This window comes from Antennarius striatus, chromosome 12, assembly GCF_040054535.1.
Source record: "Antennarius striatus isolate MH-2024 chromosome 12, ASM4005453v1, whole genome shotgun sequence".
Lineage (NCBI taxonomy): Eukaryota > Metazoa > Chordata > Actinopteri > Lophiiformes > Antennariidae > Antennarius > Antennarius striatus.
The window spans coordinates 13,237,688-13,249,189 of record NC_090787.1 but is presented as its reverse complement, the minus strand read 5'-3'; the positions used below and the strand labels follow the sequence as shown (position 1 = coordinate 13,249,189).

The window sequence follows — 11,502 nt, the reverse complement described above, 5'->3', positions numbered from 1 at the left end:
TCTATCTGTCAGGGGCTACGTCAATACAGTACATCCCTTTAATCTCAGTTCACTACTACAACAAAGTGGTGAAAATTAGTTAACTGATTTTACTTCACATACAAAAGTGTTTGATGGTATTCTATGTCTTTATTTAAGCCAATGTTTTCTGTTGACACTTCGTAGTAAAAAGTTGCAGGGCATATCAGGCCCTGTACAGATCTGTTTTTAATGAGAAAAAAAAAAGTAAGGCAAATATTACATTTATATTCGTCACTACCGCCATGGAAACACCTCAATGAGTATAGACTTCATTTTACATAGCGATCCACGCCCCTTCCCACACGGTAGCTACTACCTGGAAGGCATACCCAGGGTTTAAAAAAAACACACCATGTTGCCATTCGCGGAAGTGAAACGCGTGTTCGTTGGGTTCGACTTTGTAGTCAGTGTTCGCTACAGTGTATATAATCAGCTAACCTGAAAATGAAAGGACATTAGTTGAATGAGACCGTCTGAGTGATCAAGTCTGAATTTCACGTGAGCGTGTAACACTGAGCTGACTTTGCTGTTGTGTGTTTTGAAGATGATCCAACCTCGCTGAGACTGTTTGACATCGAGGTGAACGTGGTGTCACGTCAAGAAAGAAAAGAGTGTATACTTAATATTTATACTGTGATGATGTTTCGACTCCGGAGTGTGAATTCTTGTCTTCGGAGGGCTCTCAGTGGAGGGACAGTGAACACAGACCCTGTTATGGAGCAGCTGCAAGCTTGTGCTGCTGAAGATCAAGTATTGGATTTGGTGGGCAAGAACGAGTCAAAGCTGACAGAGCATCATGTCAGTCTGGCTGTGGACATGCTGTGGCAGTTTCAAAAAGTGAAACCCGTAAATGTCCGGGCTTTTGAATTCATTAATAACCACCCACACTTCGCCACTCTCCGGGTTTTGGCAGAGAGCAAAATTGCATATATGACTGATTTGGTGTTGGTCGATATGCTCTACAATTTGATCAGGTATATTAGGTTATAATCAGTTTAAATGTGTCAGAATTGTAAAGTAGTGTGCATACCATACTGAGCTTCTGTCTATCATTAAGGTTGGAGGTGGAACCTCATGACCCTGTTGTTCAGCAGTTGGTGTCAGAAGCTTGGCTCAGGATAGACGGGTATCATTGCATTTTTATTTTTCTGTCATCAGCATTTGCTTTTCTGATTGTCTGCATTATTTCTCAAATAGCTGTCAGAATGGATGGAATTTCACAAAATCTTATGGAGGGGTGGAGTAGGGATGCAGATTCTGAATCAGTAGTTATCAACTTTGTCTTCAACATTCGGAGATTGGACCTTTTCTCATATTTACCAATGTAAAAAAATAGACAATTACATGCAGAATATATCCCACATACGAGGGAGTAAAATAAATTTTGTCACATTCCAACTCCATGCTATGACTAGGTTTCCAATTTCAAGGAATTGGGTTTTTGTAACTTCAAAGTCAATCAGCAACAGCATTTATCATTTAATTTCCAATTGTTCAGGTTTTAATTACAGTTGAATTGACAGAGTTATGTCATGTATTATCCGGGGGCTTTTAAGTTTTAGTCTATTATTGTCATTATTGTCAAATTAAGCTTTAGGCAATGCCATCAATTGTTGTGTTTCAATTAACATTCCTAACCATCAAATATGAATTACAGAAGAAGAACAAGAAGCAGCCAGAAAACCAGAAAACTGTTTGCTTGATTCACATTTTGTTTAAGTCCTAATGAGATGTTATAATTTTTTTTACAGACTTTCAATGGCGGCTCTATCCAAGTTTGCCACCTCCCTAAAGAATCAGCAACTTCTTTGCAGTACTGTAATGGGTCAAATCACAAATATTGTGGCTCAGAAGTTGTCATTGATTGATGATATCAAGTCAGTCATGAGTTTCATGATGGAATTATCTGTCTACCAAATGTTATGTACAGTATTCACTCTTTGGTTTTCTTTTCTCAGGATCCTAGCTACATTCATGTATTGCCTCTCATACCTGGTGTCTCCTCGACTCCGTGATGCCCTTATAGTCAAGGCAACCCATCTCCTTGACCTCACAGATGACATTTCTTACACTGAAATCCGGAAAGTGGTGGGCTGCCTACACAACACCAAACATAGAAACTGGGATCTGCTGAAAAAGTGTGACGACTTGATCCTGTTCAGTATTCCCAAACTGGGTGATGAAAAATTTTTTTGGGTTGTACGGCTGATTCACTCCACACGGTTATTCAGCTGTGACACCAAACTGGCTGTTAAACAAAGACTGACAGATCTGTTTAATTCGGAAGTTAATGTTAACTCTTCTGCATACCTGTTTGCTTACCTGGTTCCGATGGCCAATCAGGAGCTCAGAACCCGGTTTGTATTACTGGAGTGATCATGAGTGGAGAGATTTAACCATTCACTGAGGTTCTTGTGTTTAACAGATGTTTCTTTGTTTCTGTTAGGTTTGAGAACTGGACCTTCATGTTCACAGATGAGCTTAGTAGTATGCATGCTTTGGATGTTTTGGAAGCCCTAGAGAATATTAACTGCTCCAATATTCCCTTATTGCAAAAGTGAGTCCATATATCCCCCACATAGCTTTTGAAGTGTATTTTCTGAGTTAACCAGATCATTGAAATCAGGTGTCCCAATCACTTCCATGGCCACATGAATATAAAATGAAGCATTTCGTCATTCAAACTACCACAGACATTCATGAAAGAACAGTTTGCTTTCAGGAGCACAATAAATTTGTGATTTTCACAGTGATAGGATGTCACTTGTCCAAAAAGTCCAGCTGTGAAATTTTCTCCTGATTTAATATCCCACAATCAACTGTTAACATTACTTTGTCAGAGTGGAAGGGATTGGGACAAACAGCAACTTATCCACACCGCATTCGGTGTCCGCAGATAGGTGGCGATGCATCTTGCACACTATAGGTTGGATCCTATTATAATGTGTGCATTACAGTGTTAAACTTGCCTCTGATTTATTGAATTATCTATTTGGATATCTTATCATTATTAATATTAAATTCTTTTAATATGCACAAATTTCCCCACTGTGGGACAATAAAGGTTTATTATTATTATTATTATTTTCCAGAATTACCTCAGTAATTCAGAGTAACCTTCATCTCTACACCGTCTCTGAGGTGGCCAGAGTCACTGCAGCCTTTACTGGTTTGCGATACCAGAACCAAGAACTCTCCTCAAAACTACAAAACCTTTTGAGTCTGTAAGTGTTTGATTTGAAGAAACTTGTTTTTTTGACATTTTGATGGATTAAAACAAACTTGTAACGCTTTGTCTTTCAGCATGTTGCAGCACAGCTTCTCCCTTGATGAAATATTCCTGTTGATACGTGCTATGTCTGCACTGCCATGCCCACAATTTGATAAGAGGACTTTTGCACGTTTAAATGCGTTGTTACCCCAGTGCAACCTCCAGTCCCTCAAATATATTTCTTTGTACATCAAAAACTGTATGAAAAATGATTTTTCCTACCACATAGATACTCCCAGTAAGTGCGCCCATTTGCTCGAGAACCTGCATCTCTGTGGACTACAAAGGGTGCGAACTCATGACCGACTGGATTATTTACTGAATGACCTCAGGTTAGTTAGTGGAGAGTGGTTCAACGAAGTTCTACTTGAAGAAACAGTAGCCAAGCTGCAGGGAATGATAGACCAAATTAACTGGACCAATGTACATTCTTTGGCCGACACCTTAACCCGTATGAATCACCCCTGCTCTCCCCTGTTGGACCGCATTGCTAGTGTGGTCCTGAAAGATTTCGACAAGGTACTTGAATAGTCTTCATAGTGTCTTTAACTATGCAATAATTAAAACATTAACTGTACACGTCCTATATCATTTTTAAGATTCACTACATGGACGTGTATCGCATCCTGCTACTCTTCTCTGTACTTAATTATGATCCTCCACAAGCAGATGAATTATATGATGCTTGTATCCAGCTCATCGTAGCTCATATTGGTGAGTCCATTTACACACTTCCTTATCTCATTCAATGTTTATGTTAGACATATACTTTATTAATCCCGGAGGAAATTGCACATGTTAACACATTTTATCTTTTTGTAGATTCTTATGATCTACATCGTCTCATTTCACTGGCGCACACTTTGGCTGTGACTAACCATTTCCCCGAGAAACTAATCAGACGAATCTTCAGTATACAGTTTCTGGGGAAGCTGGAAACCCTTCTACCAAGTAAATCTCCACATATTTATTGTAATGTAATTGTTGATGGTCACAGTCTTTTTATGTAATATTTCATTCTGCTTCTTGCAGCCCTATCTGCCCACACAAATCTGTTGATCAGACGACGTCTCATGGAACTCAATCGTGCTACATGTCTCGATTGTCCCGAGTTCCAGGTGCAATGGTTTCATGACAGCTACTTCCAACAGATGAATATAAAAGGTACTAGTAAAGGGAATCTGTGCTCTAGTGTAGGTATTTTTTGACTTTGCACTTTGATGGTGTCTGTGATTTGTAGAGATTCCTTCAGATGCCTGCCCAAATGTCTTTCAGGGGTCCCTTCTGTCGACCATGCAGAGCAGCAAATCCTCAAAATTTTGGGTGAAGTTCTTGGTGGTGGTAATCGAGTTCGATCAGCAGTTGTAACACCATATTTTTATACCATAAGTGAGTGCTATTGGTTAATTTTATTGTTGTATTATTAAGCACTGGTCTGATGATATTGTACCATATCGTACAGTATATATTCTGTTTTTTAAAAGATCGTACCTGAGAAAAAATATTCCACATCCAGAAGATAAAAGATATATTTCTGTAGCAGGCAAGGCATATTGGGTCACAGTCCAGTAACATAAGTAGTACAGACATGACACTGATGCCAATATGTTTCATAGATAATACAGATTTGTTTATTTAATAGATTCCATGTGCAGTCAAGCCCGTAAATATTTGAACATTTACATAATGGATTTGGACACTTAAAAAGAGGCTACTATTTATACAATGAGCTGTTTGTACTCCATTTCTGTAATCTTGCTGTAAATTAAAACACCAAATTAATTCAAGTCTGTACTGAAAGCACATATTGATTGTTTAATTTCAAACCCCAAGTGTCAGTATAATGCCAAAATTAGGTAGATTGTGTGGCATAGACCTGATTGTGTGTCAGGTTAGGAGTTTAATCTGGATGAAAAGTTGATCCACCACAAGGGAAAACTAGAACCAAGGCAGTCACAGACTGCAACATCCTACGACACACCTGAATTCAAAATTTTATCCTGACCTACTTGCATAGATCAAAGCTAATGCTCTGACCTGCTGTTATTGATCAAAGTACTAGCCTTGATCTATTGTCTTACTCATACTGGCCTTCTCCCTTGTCTTTCTATCTTTATCTGGTTTCTGAGATTACCCCCTTTGCCGCCCGAGTAACGTGCTTTTTGTTTCATCTTTTCCATCTGCAACGGTTGCGAAGATATTTGGTGGACAAATAAACAAACGGACGGACGAACGAACACACGAACACCGACAATTACAGTATATCACCGCTTTTGCAGCGGGATGTAATCAGATTTTGTACATAAATGACAAATTACTGATTTTAAGTGTCATGAGACCATGCTTTGTCTTCTCAGACTATGAATGCATCCTGGATCGAGACCTGCATCCATTGCCCTACAGTGAGCCTAACATTGAGCAGATCTCACACACAAAAAATTTTCACTGGAGGACCAGATCACTTCAAGACACAGAGGATGAGCTGCCACTCGGAGCCCAGCGGTACAGAAAATAAGATGCTTCTTCTTTTCCTTTCAGCTTTTCCCTTCAGGGGTCGCCACAGTGAATCAATTTCCTCCATCCAGCCCTGTCCTTTGAATCCTCTCCTCTCACACCAACTACCTTCATGTCTTCCCTCATTACATCCATAAACCTCCTCTTTAGTCTTCCTCTAGGCCTCCTGCCTGGCAGTTCAAAACTCAGCATCCTTCTACCAATATATTCACTATCTCTCCTCTGGACATGTCCAAACCATCTCAGTCTGGCCTCTCTGACTTTATCTCTAATACCTCTAACATGTGCTGTCCCTCTGATGTACTCATTCCTGATCCTATCCTTCCTGGTCACTCCCAGAGAGAACCTCAGCATCTTCATCTCTGCTACCTCCAGCTCTGTCTCCTGTCTTTTCCTCAGTGACACTGTCTCTAGACCAAACAACATCGCTGGTCTCACCACAGTTTTGTACACCTTTCCTTTCATTTTAGCTGAAACTCTTCTATCACACATCACACCTGACACTTTCCTCCACCCGTTCCATCCTGCCTGTACACGCTTCTTCACCTCTTTTCCACACTCTCCATTGCTCTGGACTGTTGACCCTAAGTACTTCAAATCCTCCACCTTCTTGATCTCTTCTCCCTGTAACCTCACTCTTTCACTTGGGTCCCTCTCATTCACACACATGTACTCTGTCTTACTGCGGTACAGAAAATAAGATGAATACCAAAAATTAATCATTGGACCACTTATATACTGAATGTTTAATTTTTACTCATCACCCAGGGTTGCTCTGGACTTTCTTAATTCAAAGAGCTTCTGTTGGAATGCTCGCCACATGAAGGGTTGTGCCCAGATGAGAAGAAGACACCTTGAAGTCCTAGGATACCAGGTGGTAGAGGTGAGAGGATCAGTCATTTACTCTGATCATTTTCAATACCTGCAAATCACACATGGACAATGACATGATTTGCTTTGTTACAGATCCCTTGGTTTGAATGGAACTCAATGGAGCTCTCAACACAGGAAGCCAGGAAGGATTATATGAGGAAAAAAATATTTAAAGAGGGTTCTTCTGGAAGGATTCACACGTAACCATTGAAGTAATGTTACATTCAACTCTGAGCATTGAGATTCAATTTGAGAATAGTTGCTGAGCTCAGGTTAATATAATGTATGTCAAGAGATTATTTTTAGTTTTTGAAATCAAAGTGAACATGAAACATCACCTCATTCATGTCAAAATAATGTATATTATATCCTTTTGTATTAAAAATGATATTTTAATGACTGCATTAAGTTTCAGTCTCTTATTCATCAGTTGGTGCTGGTCAACTAACCAAATGTTTAGATAGTTTGGTTTTGCATTCAGGTCAGGAAATTTTTTTAAATGTTTTTTGCAGTGGTGTAATGTAACTATGTCAAGTAATATTCTGAAATTAAAATTTGTGGTACTTGAGCATTTGGGGAGTATTCCCGTTGAATGAAATAGTGTACTTGTATTCTCACCTCTCATTGAGGAATATTCTGCTATATTTGACAACATTAGTTCCTTGGTTTACAAGTTTTCATTACCTTCCCATTCAGTGGAAGCCATCTATGTTCACATTTATTGACTGTGAAATTGTTTTGGATCAACTGATGGCTGGAGATTTCCTTCAAGGGATGGGAAAAAAAACCTTATTTCATTGACTAATTGATACAGAATTTAAACCAATTTTGGATGATCGGAAAATTTGTCACGTGTCACTGAAAGGAGACCTGCTTATCACAGGACAGCAGCTCTACAAATGGGCTACAAACCCCCCCTAAAACATTACTTTGTTGTGCATTAAGCTTCATAGCAACATATATTGTATTGAAAACTATGAAATTCATCAAATGGGACCAGTAATACTAATTCAGCAACACCATTAATTATGCTAAGCCAGACAGGGAGCATTTTATTGCAGGATGAATACTTCTGATACTTCAAAATACTGTATATTTTGCTGTTGATACACAGCTTCGGTGTTTTCATGTAAGAATAGGATTTAATTATTCCACTTCTGTCAGAAGGATTACAGTAATATCAGTTGTATGTTCTACAGTGAGTTATAGAAACTGACGACGAACAATACAACATCAATGAGATCTTGACCAATTTCTCAGTCTAACTAAACACATAGTTTAATCGAATTCTTAATGAGTAGCTAGACTTTACAGTACACGGCGTGAAGAGTAGAAGATGATCATAACCCAACAGAAAACACTATTTTCTACACATATCTTTATTGTAAACAGAAATATACTCTTATTTAATAGACTAGAACCCAAACTAATGTCTTTAAAATTTCTGCCACTGATCAATTTTACACACAAATTTAGAAATAGACAAATTGAAGACATCTAGTTTCTTGAAATGTAAGAAATCACCAATTCAGTAAATGTACAATCAGCTTGTACAAAATATTCTTGACCTTTATATATCTTTAGACTGTTACAGTTTGGGCATTTTGGCTGCATTCAGACGCATGGACACACAGGAGGATCCAGCTGCATAGCGCATTTCTCTAATCATACCATTCCACTGCTTCTTATCCTCATCATACCTGGAAGACAATAAAAGTTGTTAATATTGTAGGAATGTATTGAGAGAGGTGTCATTGCAAAGCAAAGTTAGCAAGATGCTGGATTTCATGCGCCATATATTTTACAATAAAATGCAACAAAGTCAACACATACTGCCAAATGTCAGTGATTTCACTGGGTGTGCACTCGTCCCCATTCTCCACCATGGCAAAGCCTCCAACTGCATACAGCGTTCCCCCGCAGCAGACCAGGTTGACTGAACTCCTTTCTTGGGGAAACTCAGTGAAGGGTGCCCACCTACAACAAGATCCAGTAAGCAGTATTAGCACAGTATCTCCATGTTGCTGTTGGGCACCTACTGTTTATATCAAATGCTCAACAAGGATTTCTTGACTGTTCATTGTCAATATGGATTTACAGCAGTAATTCCTAACATTACAGCTGGGACCCCACAAATTAATTTTTTTTTTTTTTAATCAAGGTTGCATGTGACAGCTATTAATTATTTGGTTTCTATTTTGGTGAAGATCACAAAACAAAGGAAGAAATAACACCAGTTATGTATCTTTCACAAATTTTCTGTATATTTGTTCCTCATTTTTGAATTTTACCCCATTTTTCTCTGATTGCTATCTCTTTCAAATTAAAATCTCTAAATTAACTGTGGACACAAGCTCTTTGATTTATCTTCTCAGAAAAATTATGCAACTGTTTATGAATATTTGACACAAAGTCATTTGGACATTACAAAACTATGCTGAAATATGAAACTGTACATAGCTTACATTCTTAATGCTATATGAACATACTTGTTGGTTCCAAAGTCGTAGGCTTCACATGCAGATGTTAGACCCTCTTCAGTGACTCCACCAACAACAACAATCTTGCCTTTGCAGATAGCAGCACCAAACATTGATCTGGGGACCTTCATGGAAGCCACCTCCTTCCACTCTGACTTCTTGTGGTTGTATGCAAACATCTTATTGGTTGCTTTACTATACAAGTGAGAGAATAGACACAATAAGATGATATGTGAACACAGCATTTTTACTTCATGTACAGTATATGCTTTAGCATGGCAAGCTTACTTGTCGTCTGTTTTGCCTCCGATGCAGTACACCAGACCATTCTCAGAGACCACACAGTGGCCGTGGATTTTTAAGGGCAATTTTTTGGTGTCAGTCCACTTCATTTTTCTAAATAGGGCAAAAAAAAGTAATTCGTTCAACAGTGAGTAATATCTCAGATCTTTCAACAATAGTAAAAAAAACAAAAAGCACCACAGACATCCAAATGTTTGGTGTGTTGAACTTACTCAGTGTCATAGCACCAAACAGTGTCATGTGATTCATTGGACTGTAAGTCCTTTCCTGCTACAGCAAAGATGAAATTTTCAAATTCCCCCATCGCAAACAAACATCTTGGGGAGGGCATGGGTGGCAGAGCAATCCAGCCAGCTGTGAGACTGTCCAACTGCAAGTTGTAATTCAAGGTACACATTTTGAATAACATAAAAATGTTGTATTCAGTACATTTGCGAAGTAAATGACATGCTGGTACCTGGTAATGGTAACACTGCAGAGGGTTTTCTTTGTCTTCTTCATCCACAAACAGTCCTCCTACCACATGAAGATTGTTCTTCTTTGTTTTCAGGCTGACGTGGTTTCGGGGGATCTGCTCCGCCATTGCAACAAGAAAACATTCGTTCTCTGGGGCGTCATAGGCTACAGCAGCAGTATCATTGATCATCAGGATCATTTGTTTGGCATACATGCCATATCTGCGGTTATCATTCAGATAGCCGGGCAACTGTCCCTCCTCTCCTTCCTCATTTTGCCCCTTTTTGCGCTCAGGAAGTTTTCCTTTAAAGGCTTCCTTTACAACTTGGATTTTTTTGAGAAGCTCAGGATTACTCTTAATGAGATTATCTTTCTCCACCTTTTCCACAAAATACTTCTCAGGGAGCAAACGGAAGCGAATGCATTCAAAAGCCTCCTCTAAGGATTTCATCCGCTTCTCTTTGTCTTTCCTGATCCACCTCATGAGGGTCTCAAACACCACCTCCTCTTTTTCTACATTCAGTGCATCGGCTCCAATAATGGCAAGTAGTTCAGGTGGATCAAGCTCAAGGAACTCCTCATCCTTGGCTATGGTTTCAAATCGATCTGCAATATAATCTCGAGCCGCAATAGCCAGTCTGGCACAGTTCATCAGCAGACCCAACCTATAGATGCCGAGGCAGTTTGTCTTTGACAGCTTCTTCTGGAGGTAATTCACACAAACTGTGAACACTGAAGGGATCTGGAAACGATTGGCAACAGCCAAAATATCCTGCACATTGTTGTCATTGATGTCAATCTCTGCTGAGTACATGTAGTTGACAATTACCTCCAGAATACCGGGATCCAGGTTCTCAAGAACAACTTCTTTTTTGTCTACTTCCTTGCCATCGTCCGTGAAGAACAGCTCCCGGAAAGACGGACTACAAGCTGCCAAAATGAGTCGATGGCAGGGAATACTTCTGTCTCCAACTTTTAGGATGCAGTCAATCAGCTTGTTCTCATTCAGAAGCTCTTTTAGTCCATCTTGGAGCAACGTGGTTTGAAACAGGTGGAGATCTTCCCTCAAGCTTTGGGGATCCATTCTTTTAGGACAGGAAGTGGCTTCAGTAGGACAGTTTACAACACACTGTTCTAGCCAGTGAAGACACAGAACTATAGGCAGCCACTTCAATATAACTGTTCCCTTCTAAATATAGCCAGCCATCCCATCCATGAAGAATTCAGCTTGGCCAAATCTGAGAGCTGACACAGCTGTCATAGAGTAAAAACAACTGTGAAGCCTCTTCACCATAGTGATTAGCAACAACATTGTTGTGTGGCCAGTGGCGTCACAAAAATAACCTGTGATGGATTCATTTTGTCTACAAGAGAGGATGAACTGTCAATGGCATAACTATTTGAGCCAGTGTGTGCTTTCTTGTGTTCATAAATACATTTACGACAATCTGCTACATATAAAGTGAATCATAATTCACTGATGGTAATGATCACTTTACATGAGAATGATTTAGTGTGTATGTGAGACACCAGGGATTATCTGACAACTAGACAGGGTCAGGGAACAGCTGCTGCTAGCTACTC

General features: G+C 39.4%; 2 protein-coding genes across 5 annotated transcripts; one reads left to right on the top strand and one right to left on the bottom strand.

Annotated features, from left to right (window-relative positions):
• Window positions 1-391: 391 nt before the first annotated feature.
• On the top strand, window positions 392-7,076 carry fastkd1 (FAST kinase domains 1). Of its 3 annotated transcripts, XM_068328892.1 has the most exons (14): window positions 392-995; window positions 1,079-1,147; window positions 1,773-1,898; window positions 1,980-2,378; window positions 2,468-2,578; window positions 3,114-3,245; window positions 3,325-3,811; window positions 3,892-4,006; window positions 4,115-4,243; window positions 4,325-4,456; window positions 4,568-4,681; window positions 5,650-5,794; window positions 6,575-6,689; window positions 6,773-7,076. In XM_068328892.1, exons 1-14 carry the CDS (start codon window positions 658-660, stop codon window positions 6,881-6,883), a joined length of 2,523 nt encoding a protein of 840 aa, XP_068184993.1. In that variant the 5' UTR covers window positions 392-657; the 3' UTR covers window positions 6,884-7,076. The 3 variants fall into 3 exon arrangements, with proteins under 3 accessions (XP_068184993.1, XP_068184994.1, XP_068184992.1); XM_068328893.1 differs by lacking the exon at window positions 1,773-1,898; XM_068328891.1 differs by having other exon boundaries at window positions 1,773-2,378.
• A 725-nt stretch (window positions 7,077-7,801) lies between these two features.
• On the bottom strand, window positions 7,802-11,496 carry klhl41a (kelch-like family member 41a). Of its 2 annotated transcripts, XM_068329168.1 has the most exons (7): window positions 10,748-11,496; window positions 9,920-10,621; window positions 9,675-9,832; window positions 9,448-9,555; window positions 9,169-9,354; window positions 8,513-8,656; window positions 7,802-8,379 (listed from the first exon to the last, which is right to left on the bottom strand). In XM_068329168.1, the coding sequence occupies exons 1-7, from the start codon at window positions 11,000-11,002 to the stop codon at window positions 8,268-8,270; spliced, it is 1,665 nt and encodes a 554-aa protein (XP_068185269.1). In that variant the 5' UTR covers window positions 11,003-11,496; the 3' UTR covers window positions 7,802-8,267. The 2 variants fall into 2 exon arrangements, with proteins under 2 accessions (XP_068185269.1, XP_068185268.1); XM_068329167.1 differs by having other exon boundaries at window positions 9,920-11,496.
• Window positions 11,497-11,502: the final 6 nt, after the last annotated feature.